Genomic DNA, 15,566 nt, shown 5'->3' with positions numbered 1-15,566 from the left:
TCACGACTCAGAATATCTCATAATTATATATTTAAATGTATCAGTTTACTACCATTACTGTGTTAAAGTACATATTAATGTAAGGAATCATTAAAGTACTTATTCTTTCACGATACGTTCTTGCATTGTAATTTTAAAAAGATCGGAAGATTCTTTCTTACGTCAATCGTATAGAAAAATAATTTTTAATACGCATATTATTTACAGTTAATAAAGTCTTCTCAAGCATCTTTGGTTAATTAAAGGGGAAGGATGGTACATAAATATTACATACGTTTATTAATTCCTACATATGCATAAAGGAGGAGCTAACTTGTGCAACGCGTGTACACACGTATTGTACAAGGGTGGAACAACATGTGCACGATGCACGCTTTTATGTGTACACACGTACACATGATATACAACGCGTAACGAGGTTTTCTAATTACGCGAAGCGATATTTTCACAAGAAACCGTGGAAAGAACGTATTTTGTGCCTTATCACCTTGAATCAATTATTGCTACGAAAATGAATGCACACCGCGATTCATACCTAAATTCTTCTTACCAGACTGAGAAAATGCTTGAAATGGAATGTACGAAAATGAATTTTTTACATAACGCCTTCGGTGCACCATTCTCCGCTCGTTTTATCAAGCTAAGGTGCAGCGACAAGGCAATAGGATTATAATAAACAAACGTAATTTGATCGCGCGACAGCTCCCACCCGGCTTTACCTCATCCATCGATCATCCTCGAGTACTGTGCCGAATCGATTCTATTAGTCACGATTATGATCAAAACACGCGTATGACATGACATCGGAACTACTTAAAACTTTTACCGAATGAAGTCGTATCGAACTTTTTATTATGCGTTCACGACAAACGATGGATAAATGGAAAATGAATGAACCTTAATTGTACTGCTCCGGCAACACGTATGAGATATCGTCCCAAGGATGCCGGTACAGACCTTGCTTCAGCCTCCTTTGATCCATGTAATGACCTGTGTTCAACAGAAAACGAGAAACATGTTCTCGAGCATAACTCAATTAAAAAATGAAATAATAACGAAACGTTGATTACTCACCAATGAAACCTATACTCCTCCCGAGAATGAATAAACTATTTATAGCACCTATTTCGATATATTCCTGTGCCTCCTCCCTCGTGAAAGTACCGCTGTTCCTCAGCATGTCGACGAACGCGCAAGCGATTATACCGTCCACGTTCAAGATCAAATTAGGTTTCTTGCTCGTCGTTATCTTCTCCACTTCCAATGCGTATTCCACCAACGGTCTCGCGGGGAAGTTCTCCATCACGTATTCCTTGATCAGTTTCACTCGCATGTCTGGGTTGTTTATGGACTTGATACGATGACCGATACCCATGATCAGTTTACCCTTTTTCCGCGTGTTGTTCACGAACTCTTGCGGGTGTAATCCGCTGTCGTATGCCTCGGAGAACATTCGAGCCGCTCCGTCCAAAGCACCACCGAAACGATCACCGATAGTCAATAGACCGGAAACGAGAGAGCTGACCAAATCCTTGCCGGCTCTGGCGCAGACGATGGTATTATGCGCTCCTGAGACGGCAGGTCCGTGATCGGCAGTCAGCATCAAGGACATTTCGAGGAACTTACAGTAAATGGGCGGCAGACATCGCTGGAACCATAACAGGGAAACCACGCCGCCGATTCCCACGTTCTGTTTGAGAACCTCGGTTACGGGCATTCCCGCGTACAGCAACTCTTGACCGCGTTCGTCGCATATCGACGTCATGAAGGATGCAGGCTTTCGTATCAAACCGAGTTCCCTGGCCCAATTGTAGTCCATGGGAACGGTAGGTGGTGGTACTTCAGGTTCGGGTACTATACTGCCTTCCTTGACGAGCTTCTCGTAAACGATTTGCATCAGGTCGCCTAAGTTGTCGAAGCTGTCTGGAACATAGGCGCCAGCTTGCTTCAACGCGGCGTTCTTTGACGAAGCTGTCTCCAGATTACTGTGAGCGATGGATCCGGCGTGACCGAACTGAACTTCGGAATTGAACATGCTAGCGCATGTACCGATGCACCAGGCGACCAGCGGTTTGTTGATCTTTTTCGATTTTAACGCCTGGCAAACCTCGTACTCTTCCACGCCGCCCACCTCGCCGAGAAGCACGATCAGTTTCACATCCGGATTCGCTTGGTAACGCATTATGTGATCCATGAAAGTCGTTCCGGGATAACGATCTCCGCCAATTGCCACACCTTCCAACACTCCGTTGGTGGCCTTCGAAATAATGTTGTTCAATTCGTTGGACATGCCTCCGGACCGGGAGACATATGCGACGCTACCGGGTCTGTAAAGTTTACTGTGAAGAATGTTGTCCATCATACCGCCAGTGTTACCGATTTTAAAGCAGCCGGGCTTGACACCGCCGACAGTAGCCGGCCCGATGATCGTTACACCCTTCTGTTCCGCCATTAAAATTAACTTCCTCGTCATGTTCTCGGGTATACCTTCGGCGATGATGGCGATTGTTCGGATTTGCGGGAACTGCATCGTTTCGACCGCGCTGTCGTACGCGGATCTCAACGACGCGAACGTCACCATGACGTCCGCGTCCGTGTGCTTGGTCATAGCATCCCTCATTTGTTTGTACACGGGAATGAGTACCTATCGATTAAAACCATGCGTTTACATCCGAAAAAATGTCAATTCAGAATAAAATCGTCATCGAATCTTACCTCCTTGTGTCCCCAATAGAATTTCTGTTTGTGATCACCGGTGAAAGGATACACAAGAGCAGCTACGGAGGGTTCGGATCTACGACAAACGAAGTCGAAGTCCAGCATGCTCTGAACAGCTCTAGTTTGCATACCCCAGATGATCGCTCTGGTTTTATTCCCGAACAATTCCTTGCTTTCTTGCGGCGACCCATCCACCAGATCGCTTGATTTCAGTTTCGATCTTTTCGCAGCCAATGCGGATGAAGTCGTGGCTCTCTGCGGGGCAGAGGGTCCTACGTCTTGTCCCGACGGTAGAAGAAAGTTAGCGGTTGAGAACTCCTGAGCTTCCGGGTCCGGAATTGGTTTTTTGCCCAACGCCATCGCGCATATGGCCGTCATGTGAGTCTCCGGGCCGAACACGTAAACGGGAATACCCAATCTCCTACCGACTTCGCGGATGATTCTGGAATTGGAAATAGCGCTCGATCACCTACGAATCATTTCATCGCGTCACGCGGGAATATGAAATACCTCAAGCCTTCTTGATAATTCGGTCCCGCTCTCCTCACGAATATTTGTACATTGTGCTCGACGAGTTTCGGCTGGAATTCCTGTAACGCCTTCACGATACCTTTAAACGTAGCTGCAACGTTCGTAAAGTTGGCGATACCGCCACCGATGATCAGCACCTTTCCCTCTTTCCGCTTTTCCTTCGTCATCAGCCCCAAAATAGTTTTCGCGTACTCGTACGTCTGCTGTTCGCTCGGCGCGCCCGAGTACTCGCCGTAGTTGGCTAGCTCGTTCGCGGCGCCCAGATCGCAGATGGTGTCCGAGTAAATTACAGATGCACCTAAAAGTATGACGAATCCGGGATGGAATTGAGAAAAAATCTTAGAGACGGATGCGATGATAAGATGCTACTGACCACCGCCTGCTACCATCGTCCATATTCGACCGGCTGGATTTAGAATAGTCAATTTCAAACTGGCTCCAGACTTAGCATCCAGGTCTGCGATATAAGCCTCCTCCGGATAAGCATCCCTTCCGAACGGCGGCGGGTAATCAATCTCTCCCCAATCCGGTCTACATATGAAGTCCGCGGTTGTGTCCAACTTCGCGGCGAGATCGAGTATGTAAATTCCATTATCCGTTACCACCAATGGGTTTATCTCTAGGTAAGTGAAGTATAAATTAACGTAGAGCTTGTACAGAGATTCTATGAATTTGGCAATCGCTCTGAAAAAAATGAACGCCGTGATCAGAACAGAGAGTACTACGAAATCTGTACCTCAGAACCGAACGATCGACCTACGAGATGTAATTTTCTAATCTTAATCATGCATAAAACTTGCATGAAATGAATTGTGTAGTATCGAGTTGATTCAGCTCTAAGGTACAACAACTAAAGAATAGCTCGCAGTTTCGCTTACTCTTTCCTATTAGACGCTACGTGCACTAATAATTTCTCTGTGATCGTGGCTTGATCGGGAGCTTCTTCTCCAACGAGCACGTCCAGTTTCAAGGCTTTCGCGTCGACGTCCCCGATATCGACGCCACCCTCGTGGTGGAACAGAATGGTATCAGCTTTGCGATGCGAATAAATGCAAACGTAGGCTTCCTCTTCCTACGAATCGAAACGGTGTTTGACACGATGGTCTTGTTTCCTAGAAATGAATGTATGATCGTTGTTTACCTGCTTGTGAGGAACAAAGGGTTCGATGATGAATGTTCTCAGCTTTCCGGTAGCTTTCCCCACTTGTTGATCCTTGTTCATTCTTTCTCCAACCCATTGTTGAACTGTAGGCAGATCCGCGTTCACTTTAATCAGACCGAGTTTCCCACGTCGTTTGATCAACTGATCCGGCTTCACCACCAATTTCTCGGTTTTCACCCACGGGTGATCGTTCGCGACGTCCGTCCAATTTGTATTTTCCGTGATGGTCGCGAATCGACATTTGACCGCTGCCGTGCCAGAAGGTAGCTTGCGGTTGATCAGATCCTTCCCTGTTGCCTCGCGAATCGCTTTTGCCGACATTTTTTAACGATTCTGAAAAGACAAGTTCGTACGATATTAAAAGAGAAAAGGAAAAAGCGTATTTCGAACGCTTCTCGAATTTAAATCATACGGTTCCGAGAGACTTTCAGGTAAAAGTTGGTCGACCGCATTCCACTGCTACGCGTCGCGTCGCGTCGAAAAAAACTTGCTCGAACAATATTTAATAGTACCAGCCTACTACTGTGGTTGCTAAGTTTAAGATCGTTCTTTTTGAACATGAAAACCGGTGGAGAAAATTGTACGCGAGTGTAATCGATGTGCGATTCAGTACTGTTAAGATAAATGAAACGTCTGACTTGCCCCTTATTTTGAATTACCTAGTTTTAACTACCGCGTCACCGCACGTCATTTGAACAACATATAGACTTTTTTAAACCAGGAACATAGTTATACAATCATCGAAGCGCACTCATTTGCAACGTACACTTACGTACTCGCGCACTCGGTCGCATGCATAAAAGCGAATAAATCTTTCCTGTTGCGATACGTCTAAATTTAATACTAGACATCTATAGTAGTAAATACGTGTAGATAGAAAAACGAAACGATCTGTTTTGTACTTTGGAGTTTAGAGGTTGTACGAATTTTAATTCCCGTTTTGTACGTGAACGTTCACCGTCTAACGAGAACACGTTTCGCTTCGCGTAGTGTCGTATATACATATAATACACTCGCAACCCAGGAAATTTACCTGCAATGTAAGCAAATCAAATAGTTATGTCAGCCTGAGAACTCTGACATTCGAATTTGCATTTCAAATAGCCACGCGTACTACGGGAATGAATAATCCTCCAGCAATAATACCGATAATAATTCTTATTCCGTTATCCAGAATCTAATTTAAACGCGGATCTGACAAATGGATCGAAAAAATCTGACACGGAAGGGAAGCGTGAAGAAAATTTAAAGACACAGAACTTTCACCTCGACGGTTACGGCTACGTGTTGGTCGCGTCATTATATTTCATATTTTTTTATTTTTTGCATCAGCTACTTCACGTGCAAGTGTATGCGCACACGGAAATTATATAAATACCCAGATGCTCTCGTTCAATAAGAATCTACCTAGTATTTACTTTACAATGGCTCGGTGTTTCCTATCGATTTTGTTCAACCCTTCTTGTCCGCAATATGTAAAACACTCTCTTTCCTATTTCAATAGATAAAACGTATCGTCGATGTTTCGTGATATGCGAAGTAGAAAAATATACAGGGATTTCGTGTAGCAAATCTTGGCGATTCACCGGACGTCAATACGTGTACACGTGAAATGAGAAAATTACGAAATTCACTCACTTTACGTTCAAAAAAAAGAGTCGATATTCCGTTGACGAATTATTGCACGTGAAACGAAACGTTAACCTGCGAGGATCTTTTTACACAGAGGATGGAGTGCATGAACACGTCCAGCTCGAAACACTGCCGGCGGCTAACTGATCGCTGAACACGACACTGTACGCATAAGTAACGGCAAAAGTTCACGATATCTCAAGATATCGTACGATTCCGCTGTTTTTTTCCTCACGAGTCGCTCGCTCGTGTTAGCCTATTTTCTTAGTTTTTTCTGTACAGCGTCATACGCCGTAACCCTTCTCAATTTTACGATTACAACGAAAAAAGTGTCCTTCAAAAATTATATAATCGTTCTCCCTCGACTAATGAAGAGAACTTGTTCAATTTGTTCATTTCACGGCAATTAAAGAGATGCGCACGATCTTCTCGTTTGCGCTAAAAATTGCTAGACCGCAGCTAGATTGTCTAAATTCGACATGTGCGTTGCGAAATAACTTTTTTACGTTTCGCTTAATTCAATGCGTGTGGCCTACGAAAGAATTCTAAGAAATGCCTGCAAAATTAGCACGGTTTTACATTACCGTAATCTAGACAGGAAAAAGCTATTATCTAGGTTCAATGATATTCGATATTTTTGCTCCGACTATTGTCCCGACCTTATCTAACGAGAACCGTAAATCGTACTTTTTCTTTCCATAAAAATTATGCCCCAAAGCGTTATTGCTTTCACAAAAATTGACGACACGCAGCTCAATAATTTAATGGAATGCCTATAATATCAGTTGAAGTGAGGAAAAGAAATAAGTATCGGCGATCAGGCAGAATGTCCAAGCTTCAAGTATCGTACGAGAATTAAGTATTCGTCACGTGACTTGTAACGCGATCACCGCTTACCACGTGGACAAGATAGCAAAGGTTTTTAAACTCTTTTGATCATTATGCAATTTAGCCACGACTCGAACTGATGACTTGAGAAATCTAGTACCATGTACGAAGAGATTTTCACGCGGTTAAGAGATGTATCAATAAGTATTAGAAAAATCCGAGTTAGACTCAGGAATAAGAGTGTACTAAGAAAAAAAGAAAGTTCAAAATCGTTCGAATTGTAAAGAACGAACATAATACGAGTTTGACATTTTACGCTATTTGTCCCGATGACGAATCTCTTTTCCCCTTTTTTTACAGTCGCGTCTTGACGCTTGTTTTACATTTCGCGATAGTCACGACTGTCAATTATTCTTGTGACTCCAATTATGTACAAAGTATCGAATGTTTTTATAACGAAAGACGTGAAAGTTGTAACTATCTAATTATTATTGTACGCATTGTCCAGTTACCGGTTCGCGAATTCATCCTCAACTAAATAACGAAAAATATCTTGAATTCAGCTAACGATATTTCAATGGAGGGTCCTCCGGTTATCTTTCCATTTATGAATATCTCCTACATTGAAGTGCAACCTTGACCTTTATAAAACATGTCACTCGAGTGTCTGAATAACCGTTTTTTCGAAGTATTTGAAATAGATATCATTGTTACACATAAACTCAAGAATTGAATGCGAAAATGCAAAACGTAAATGAGAATAGATACACTACGGTCAACCATTTTCTACGATTTACGTAAACAGAGGAAAATAATTCAGTAATGCGATGTTGTACCTTGTGCTATCTGTCGATCGAATACGTACGATCAAACTATATATACATATATTCACGTAATATTTAACATTGAATTATTCATTAATTCGTTTACGGTCGACTTCCGTTATCTACTTTAAATTATGCGATACAGTATACGATAGATAAGCTAGCCGTGTTTTTTACGTAAAGGATAACATAATCACGTAATGATAAACTAACGCTATCACGGATCTTGTCTTTAAAACGATTAAAATGATGGAAGTGGGAATGAGAAGAAATAAGGTGAAGCGTAATCAGTTAGAAGCACTTGATTGCAATTAAGTAACACGAGATTGTGAACTACTCTTTCGTTCGCGCAAACAAAAGAAAAACTAAGCCGTGCATTAAATTATTACAATAGTTAAGCGAACGATTTCAATTTCAATTAAAATTTTCAATTCTCAATTCATGCGAATTAGGACTATGTATGTGCATACTTTACATTATGCGATCGATAATTTAATATTAATCAACTTAAAGATTATCTATTAAAGAAACGACTAACTTACGATTATATCATCAGCCGTTTTCGCGTTGATGTTAAACTAATCAGAAATATTAGCAAATTTTCTCACGAATCGGTCTCGGTTTAAGGTTAGTTTATCATTAGCGTAAGAGTAGTTAGAAACTCGTTGAGTACGTGGAATAAATAGGGACTTACGGTTCGGAAACTCGCGACTGTAAGATGCAGTAACGAACACTAACAGGATATTTCAACAGACCTTTGCTATTTAACTGTACGGTGAAGGCGACGTATCACTTGAAGCATAAGCTCGTGAAAAAACTACTTTACATTCTTATTTAGCTTGGACGTTACCGGTGTGAAGTACGGAGTGCGGCCAAACGTTATCGACACTTATCGATGCATTTTCACGTTTGTACAATCTCTATCCCCCCTCCTTTTGAATTGCAAATTCACTTTCGTTCGAACAATCGAACATAGAAATATTTTATTCTCCCCAAAGGTCCTACGGAATTTAAATAAAAACAATTCTATTAATCGTATAGAGAAATATGTTTAAATTTTATAAAAATTTAAACACGTCGTAGAGACGTCTTAGAATCCTTTTACTCTTACAAATAATCATTGTTTAGATGTATTGAATAATATTTACATAATTTTTCTTATACACATTCAATCATCGCATACGGTGATCGTTATTATTGCACTGCGAATGATCATTTTGAGGTCCAATGTGTTGTGCACCACAGTCACTGTTAAATTCTCATCTAATTCACTGGGAAGGCCATTATACGTCTGTTCAATGCGAAATTAGAAAAATGTTAACTACGAATTTTCATTCCTTGAAGCGGAATATTAATTTCTCGCAGTGGTAACGTCGAGTAATAATTCGGGAAAAAAGTACCGAGTTGCATTTTATAAAAATATACTATTACAAAGAACCTTTACATTTCACGGTGCGATAAAAGTGTTCGTTTAAAATGCTGCTATTTACATATATATTAAAATGCATAGTATCTGTAAGAAATGCATTTTCTAGAAATCGTTTTTTTCCTTATTTCACGTCTACGCGCGAATAGAACGTAACCACACGATATACTGAAACGATGCAATACGATTGGGTCCAGTTTCTCTCTTCTCATAGGACGACAAACTTAAATCTTACGGTATGGTAAAAATTGTCTGTACATCAATCGTCGAATAAATAAAAAGATTATTGCTTTTTACAGTTCGTTACACTTTGTTTTCCAACTTGGAAATTAGATCTTGCACGTTCTCTATGACGCTGTATATGTAAGGACGTTCCATGGGATTAACTTTCAACATTGATAAAATCAGATTCTGCATATCCTGTGAAGTAGATTGGGAGGTTAAATTTTCTTACTGTTAACTGAACGATCGCGTTCGTACAGAATATGCGATACCTCGTTGTAAGGTGCATCTTCCGGGAAAGCGATATTCGCGCTCATTACAGCTAAAGCGACGCTGTCTCCTCTTTCGTATACTGCGTCGAACGGCGATTTAAAATAACACATCGCGTAAAGAATACATCCTAAAGACTGGAAGAACGTAATTTTATTTTCTCAAATTCGACGGTACGAATGAAGAATCTTGATGAAATTACCCAAATATCCGTCCGTTCGTCTACCATACAGTAGCTCTCGACGTTAAACAATTCCGGTGCTCTGTAAGGCATCGAGCAACGCTCTGCCGCTAAATCTTGCAGGACTTGCGCCGCTTGCGAGCCGCATACTTTAACTCTAGCCGGAGCTACGGAACCTACGAAAATCATTATTTAGCGACCGTTCTTGGCGTTCTCATGTTTCAAATATTAGACCCTACCTAAGTCCATTATGACGGGTGTACTTCCATCGCCGAGAACTATATTTGCAGTCTTCAGATCTCTATGAGCGAGCGGTTCTGGTTGCGCTTCGTGAAACGCTTTTACGCCTTCGCATATTTGTAAGAAAATATTTAAAATATCCAGCTCGCCCATGTAATCCTTCGTTTTAGATCGTCGCTCTAATTCGTACGCGAGAGTACCTCTCTAGAAATCGATCGGAAACTTGACTATCTTTCTTTGGTTTATAGAAATTGAAGTAACATTCAACGATCACTTACATGATAGTATGGTAAAACGATTAATACTTCGCTTGTAGCATTGGCCACAGGGTCGGCTGTTCCTTTGTAAGCGGAATCGATGCATTCTATCACGTTCGGATGCTTTACAAGATTGTGATACTCGATTTCCTTCGCCGCCAGTCTCTGATCTTCCAAACCGTGACAAACTATTTTCTTAACGGCGTACTTTTTACGAGTCGACGCTTCTTCCACTAAGAGTACAGTGCTGAATCCCCTAAAATTACGCGCAAATTGAAGTAAATCAGAGAGGAGTTGGGAAAAAGATTAATAATTATATGTAACGAGCTAATTTAGTCGAAAACTTGAAATAAATGCGATTGATTGAAGTCAAGATAAAGTTCAACTCGATCGAGACCGAGAGTAATAATGAGAATAATCTTCAATTTCAAACGAAACGGAATAAAAAGAGAAGAAACCGATAAAAAATATAATCTATTAAGAACTTGCCCCTCTCCAAGATGTTCACGGACAGTGTAATTTCTTGAATTTACCGTGATTGTTTCCTTAGAGCATATGCAGCCCATTTTAAAAATTAAACTCAAACCGAGGCTGTTCATTCTGAATCGGGCATAATAAAGATAGCTAAGTACGATCTAGTGTAACTATCTCTTGTTGACACGCATCACTGACGTACTGACGTACTCACTTACCGCCATGTTACTCGGCCATCCTTCATTCACGTTGTATGCGTGTCTTCCATACACTCAACTACAAAGATCTTGTAAAAACTAACTGTACGCTGTACGGTGTGTGGGAGCATGAAAGGAGGGAACAACCATAAGAAGCAACGCGGTTGAGTCGGTGTGAGTATATATATAAGGATTAGAGTTGGAGTGCTACACACCTACACGTGGATACGTGATTTACTGTTGACGGTCGCGATCGTGCATCAGCTGTTTAATTTAAAAGGACGCGTTTATTTTTTAAAATTGTCCGAGTTCGTACACGATATTGTGGTAAATTTACACATAAACAAAGTTTTTCGAATTTTACAAAACTGGCGACAGTACCGAATCGTATAGAACGGACAGAGCAGATTTAGAAAATTATTTCGTAGCCAACTTCGAAATGAGGATATTGTACCGGTGATTATATAAATTGCCCTCGGGACGCTACCACGTCCCTTGATAATGTGTGACAATATGGTTAGCGAAGAAACGAAAACTGTTTTCAAAGTAATGTTCTCCTTTAGAAGGATCAGAACTCTTATCCTGGAACGACGAAATCATTAGGTCTGGGTACTGCTTAATTCTTTACGTTCGTAACAACAACTGTGTCGTTCTAGGATCGGTATTGTAACACTTATTAAAACTAGGCTCCCGTCACGCTAATTCCTTCTATTAGGTGGTGTATGCTCTGCTATGGGTATTTTTCACAAGTTATTATTTTTGGGGCGCGAACGAAGTATCTGTCACCGATCCCATCGATGAATCTGGTTGGGTACCTGATGGAGCATACGCGGAACTCATTCGTGCAGACGGAAGAGAGGAAGCGGCAGATGCTTAACGTACCGTTAAATTTTATAATAAAATGAATCCTCGTCAGTAGAATAACTTTCGTTCCGTGAACAGTCCAAAAATTTTTATTCAAGAATAAGCATAAAATTGGAAACTAAATAAAATTTATATCATGCATTTACATAATTTATCTTTTATTCGTTCTTTTGCGAAATGAAAGCCTCGTTGCAAGAACAGTCATCACTAAAATATATTTTATTGGCAACGACATAATACCGTCATACTCTAAACATAAATAAGTATACATTTTAGGTACGTAACGAATAGCTGTTACACTCTTTTCCACAGCTGTTCTGGTGTTTCCACGTTACTCGTGTAATCGTGAGATCTACACGGGCAAACTTTTCTTCACGAGCACAGGTACACACGTTCTCTTTTCGTTAATCAAATTTATATTAGTAACATTAAGGTTTCGTCGCTTCGTTCCCATCGTCAATACTGTCCGATGGTTGATTAGTCTCTTGATTGTTTTGCAATTGCGCCTGCCACATAGAATGATATACTCCTTCGCGAGATATCAGTTCCTCGTGTTTTCCTCTCTCCACAATTTCTCCCTCTCGTAATACAAGAATCTCGTCTGCGTGTATTATAGTGGACAATCTGTGAGCTACGATGATGGTCGTACGATTAGCGCAGACTCTGCTCAACGCAGCTTGGATATTGCGTTCCGTTTGCGTGTCCAACGCGCTCGTCGCTTCGTCAAGGAGCACGATCGCTGGATCTTTCAGTATAGTACGAGCGATGGCAACGCGTTGCTTCTCACCGCCGCTCAAACGGAGTCCCCTCTCGCCAACTTGCGTCTCGTAACCGTTCGGAAACGATAGAATCCTCTCGTGGATATCTGCGTTCTTGGCCGCGTCTATCACGTCCGCGTCTTGGGCTTCGATCCGACCGTAATGAATGTTATATTTTATGGTATTGTTAAACAATACTGTGTCTTGAGGTACGACGCCTATCGCTCGCCTCAAAGAGTCTTGGGTGACGGTCTTAAGGTTCTGCTCATCGATCAGAATCGCGCCCTGTTCCACGTCGTAGAATCTGAACAACAACCGTATGATCGTCGACTTGCCAGCGCCGGACGGCCCGACTAACGCCACGGTCTTTCCCGCTGCCGCGACAAAATTGATATTCTTCAATATCACTTTCCCTGGAGTGTAACTGAACGATACGTTAGTGAATTCTACTTGGCCTCGTTTCACTACCAAAGGACCAGCTCCCGGAGCGTCGATCACTTCTTGTTCTTCTCTCAGAAGATCGAACATATTCTCCATGTCGACGAAGTTCTTTTGTATCGCGCGGTAGTAAGTTCCGAACCAATTCAAGGGGCCGTAAAGCTGAATGATATAACTGGCAAAGAGAACGTAATCGCCGATTGTCAAACCATCCTTGGTTACAACCATGTGCAGGCAGTATAACGATCCAGCCAACAAACCACCAGACACGATTACATTTTGCAACGTATTCAAGATATTCAATGTTATTGACGCATTCCATTCCTCCACTTGGTAGTTCAATATCGCTTTTTTGTAGCTGTTCACTTCGTACGCTTCCGCTCCGTAATATTTGACCGTTTCAAAGTTCAGCAAACTGTCGACGCTTTGCGTCTTTTGAGCGTTGTCCGCCAAGTTCATTCGTCGCTGGAACTTTGTACGCCACTCGGTAATCGAGATAGTAGCAACTAACGAACAGAATCAACAAATCTTAATTTGTGATTGAAAAAGGGAAAGGAAATAAGTCTCGAATACCTACCTATGTATAAGCTCATAGTTACGAAAACAATTAAGCCGAACCATTTGTTAAAAGCACTGACGAAGAATACGACGGCTATTAATATGTCGATGATCGTTGGAACGATCGAAAAGAGAATATAATTAAGAAGATTGTTAATGGAATCTGTACCGCGATCCATCACCCTTAAGACTTCTCCGGTTTTCCTTCCAAGATGCCAACGCAAACTTAAGCTATGCAAGTGTCTGTAGAAGAAAATGTTCGAATAACAAATCGCATAGGCAATATAAAGAGAGTAGAAAATACCTACTTAAATAATTCTAGCTCGATCTCTCGAGTAGTGTACTGTTGTATACGGATCCACAAGAACGTTCTGAGATTGTTAATTAATCCCATCCCACCAAAGCCGCCGCCTTGGAGAAATTTGAACGTAACGTAAATCAACACGAGATCCCATCTGTTACGAAAGTAGTATTTATATTTTGGATGCTAACGTGTTAATGAAATATATTTCGCATACCTGAATTCGAGAGGTGTTTCCGATACGCTATCTACGATTCTCTTATTGTAAATCGGAACGTATAAATTGATCAACCGAGCCCCTATAAGTAATCCGAAACAGAAGATGACTCGCAGTTGTAGCACGAAGCTTTTCGGCCATAAGAACGGTGCTAAAGTCTTTATCTTGTACCACGCGTTCTTCCATGTCGAGCTATTATCGTCGGGCCTCTATAAAATCACACAGCAAGCTTCATATTAGCTTATATTGGCTTAAAGCGGAAGTTCCGTAGACTTACACCTTGATAATATCTCGACCGTCGAGCCGGACCATCGGGAAGCGTGCGATATTCAGGAGCTGGGTAATATGTTATCCCTGGAGCTTTCAATCCCAGGGCGAAGATGACCAGGTTGCTTACGTAACGTAGAACGAACAGTGCCATCTCAATCTGGTCTGTTACTCTGCAAATAACATCGCCAAGTACGCGAAGCAAATATAGATCCCTGGTTGACCGCGTGGGCAAAAGAATACGGAAGATGCGGTCAACTCACGTGTTTAGATGAAACCACCACTCGAGTTTGCCGATATTGATGAATGCAAGATTGTCCGCCATAAACGCCAATGTCCAGAAACCCAACAAAATGAGCCCATGTCCACGTGGTGGAACACTTGGAAGCAATTTGTGTCTCTCTACTCTCAATATGTATACCGAATAAGGATAAACAATTACCGTTAGCACTGTTGTGAGTATCTAAAATGTTCATTATGGGTTCAAATTTTAGTCGCGAACATTGAATGTAGGATCAACAGTTGTACAAACATCTTACCATGTAACCATATATTCTTTCATCACCAAGAATTGTCCCATCTAGAATTAATCTTACTATGCTCAGTACTGGGACGAAATAGAGGAAGAACTGTTGTACAATGTACAATTTGCTTCTAGGTAGTAAAACAGGTGTATCTGTCCCATACTTTCTATATATCCACAATTGTATGGTTCCGTAGATTAGCAGGTACAAGGAAATGACAGCAGTACTAACTGTGTCCATGAAGCATTTAGACATGCCATGGTCCACCCAAATGTCAGCGAGACTTATATTCGGGGGACAATAAGTCATTGTTCCATTCATCTTGAACTATTCAAAGTTAAATAATCTTCTTTTCTATTTCTCTAATAATTGCTCACGACTGTGCCACCTTCTTTATTTTATCATTTCCTGATTTGAGGCAATTTTGAGAATCTGCAGATTACTTAATCACCTAAAAAACACAGATTGCGATATGACAATGAGAAATACCGGCAGCGAAGAATGGCAGAAGTTGATATAATGTGTCTACGTAAAATAATAAAAAACTGTAAGTCCAATGTCTGCTGCCTACCTCTTTTGGGTTTTAGAAAATTTGCTTCGTCATGAGAAATGTGCACGCGTAAATTTAATTAGCGATTTTGAATTAGACGAATGTCATTAGAATGATTTTAACCTAG

General features: G+C 41.3%; 3 protein-coding genes across 8 annotated transcripts; all 3 read right to left on the bottom strand.

Moving 5' to 3' along the window:
* Positions 1-258: 258 nt before the first annotated feature.
* ATPCL (ATP-citrate synthase) lies at positions 259-8,539 on the bottom strand. Of its 5 annotated transcripts, none has more exons than XM_018029212.2 (8): positions 8,390-8,539; positions 4,391-4,744; positions 4,128-4,321; positions 3,623-3,933; positions 3,229-3,547; positions 2,716-3,160; positions 1,075-2,644; positions 259-990 (listed from the first exon to the last, which is right to left on the bottom strand). In XM_018029212.2, exons 2-8 carry the CDS (start codon positions 4,730-4,732, stop codon positions 899-901), a joined length of 3,273 nt encoding a protein of 1,090 aa, XP_017884701.1. In that variant the 5' UTR covers positions 4,733-4,744; positions 8,390-8,539; the 3' UTR covers positions 259-898. The 5 variants fall into 5 exon arrangements, with proteins under 5 accessions (XP_017884701.1, XP_017884703.1, XP_017884704.1 ...); XM_018029214.2 differs by having other exon boundaries at positions 8,451-8,539; XM_018029215.2 differs by lacking the exon at positions 8,390-8,539 and adding an exon at positions 8,238-8,339.
* Positions 8,540-8,724: 185 nt separating this feature from the next.
* Positions 8,725-11,104, bottom strand: LOC108627803 (serine/threonine-protein kinase 16). Of its 2 annotated transcripts, none has more exons than XM_026815902.1 (6): positions 10,984-11,104; positions 10,313-10,547; positions 10,034-10,238; positions 9,816-9,970; positions 9,616-9,750; positions 8,725-9,541 (listed from the first exon to the last, which is right to left on the bottom strand). In XM_026815902.1, the coding sequence occupies exons 1-6, from the start codon at positions 11,007-11,009 to the stop codon at positions 9,425-9,427; spliced, it is 873 nt and encodes a 290-aa protein (XP_026671703.1). In that variant the 5' UTR covers positions 11,010-11,104; the 3' UTR covers positions 8,725-9,424. The 2 variants fall into 2 exon arrangements, with proteins under 2 accessions (XP_026671703.1, XP_017884776.1); XM_018029287.2 differs by having other exon boundaries at positions 10,781-11,020.
* A 923-nt stretch (positions 11,105-12,027) lies between these two features.
* On the bottom strand, positions 12,028-15,248 carry Hmt-1 (ABC transporter ATP-binding protein/permease Hmt-1). The gene is made up of 7 exons (XM_026815895.1): positions 14,905-15,248; positions 14,629-14,828; positions 14,376-14,538; positions 14,099-14,307; positions 13,889-14,035; positions 13,600-13,823; positions 12,028-13,528 (listed from the first exon to the last, which is right to left on the bottom strand). Exons 1-7 carry the CDS (start codon positions 15,208-15,210, stop codon positions 12,255-12,257), a joined length of 2,523 nt encoding a protein of 840 aa, XP_026671696.1. The 5' UTR covers positions 15,211-15,248; the 3' UTR covers positions 12,028-12,254.
* Positions 15,249-15,566: the final 318 nt, after the last annotated feature.

Source organism: Ceratina calcarata, unplaced genomic scaffold, assembly GCF_001652005.2.
Source record: "Ceratina calcarata isolate Rehan_Ccalc_2016 unplaced genomic scaffold, ASM165200v1 scaffold48.2, whole genome shotgun sequence".
NCBI classification, from domain to species: Eukaryota; Metazoa; Arthropoda; class Insecta; order Hymenoptera; family Apidae; genus Ceratina; species Ceratina calcarata.
The sequence above is the reverse complement of the archived record's forward strand: the minus strand, read 5'-3'. Positions and strand labels throughout refer to the sequence as shown.

What these genes read in the sequence shown, in the direction of transcription:
- ATPCL (XM_018029212.2), bottom strand. Translation starts at nt 4,732, where the DNA reads ATGTCGGCAAAAGCGATTCGCGAGGCAACAGGGAAGGATCTGATCAAC. An exon ending in CCTTTGTTCCTCACAAGCAG is followed by an intron (nt 4,322 to 4,390) that starts GTAAACAACGAT and finishes TTCGATTCGTAG; the next exon opens with GAAGAGGAAGCCTACGTTTG. An exon ending in AATTATCAAGAAGGCTTGAG is followed by an intron (nt 3,161 to 3,228) that starts GTATTTCATATT and finishes TTCCAATTCCAG; the next exon opens with AATCATCCGCGAAGTCGGTA.
- LOC108627803 (XM_018029287.2), bottom strand. Translation starts at nt 10,890, where the DNA reads ATGAACAGCCTCGGTTTGAGTTTAATTTTTAAAATGGGCTGCATATGC. An exon ending in TCGTTTTACCATACTATCAT is followed by an intron (nt 10,239 to 10,312) that starts GTAAGTGATCGT and finishes ATCGATTTCTAG; the next exon opens with AGAGGTACTCTCGCGTACGA. An exon ending in AAGATGCACCTTACAACGAG is followed by an intron (nt 9,542 to 9,615) that starts GTATCGCATATT and finishes TCTACTTCACAG; the next exon opens with GATATGCAGAATCTGATTTT.
- Hmt-1 (XM_026815895.1), bottom strand. Translation starts at nt 15,210, where the DNA reads ATGAATGGAACAATGACTTATTGTCCCCCGAATATAAGTCTCGCTGAC. An exon ending in AAAGAATATATGGTTACATG is followed by an intron (nt 14,829 to 14,904) that starts GTAAGATGTTTG and finishes TGAACATTTTAG; the next exon opens with ATACTCACAACAGTGCTAAC. An exon ending in ATCGAGCTAGAATTATTTAA is followed by an intron (nt 13,824 to 13,888) that starts GTAGGTATTTTC and finishes TTTCTTCTACAG; the next exon opens with ACACTTGCATAGCTTAAGTT.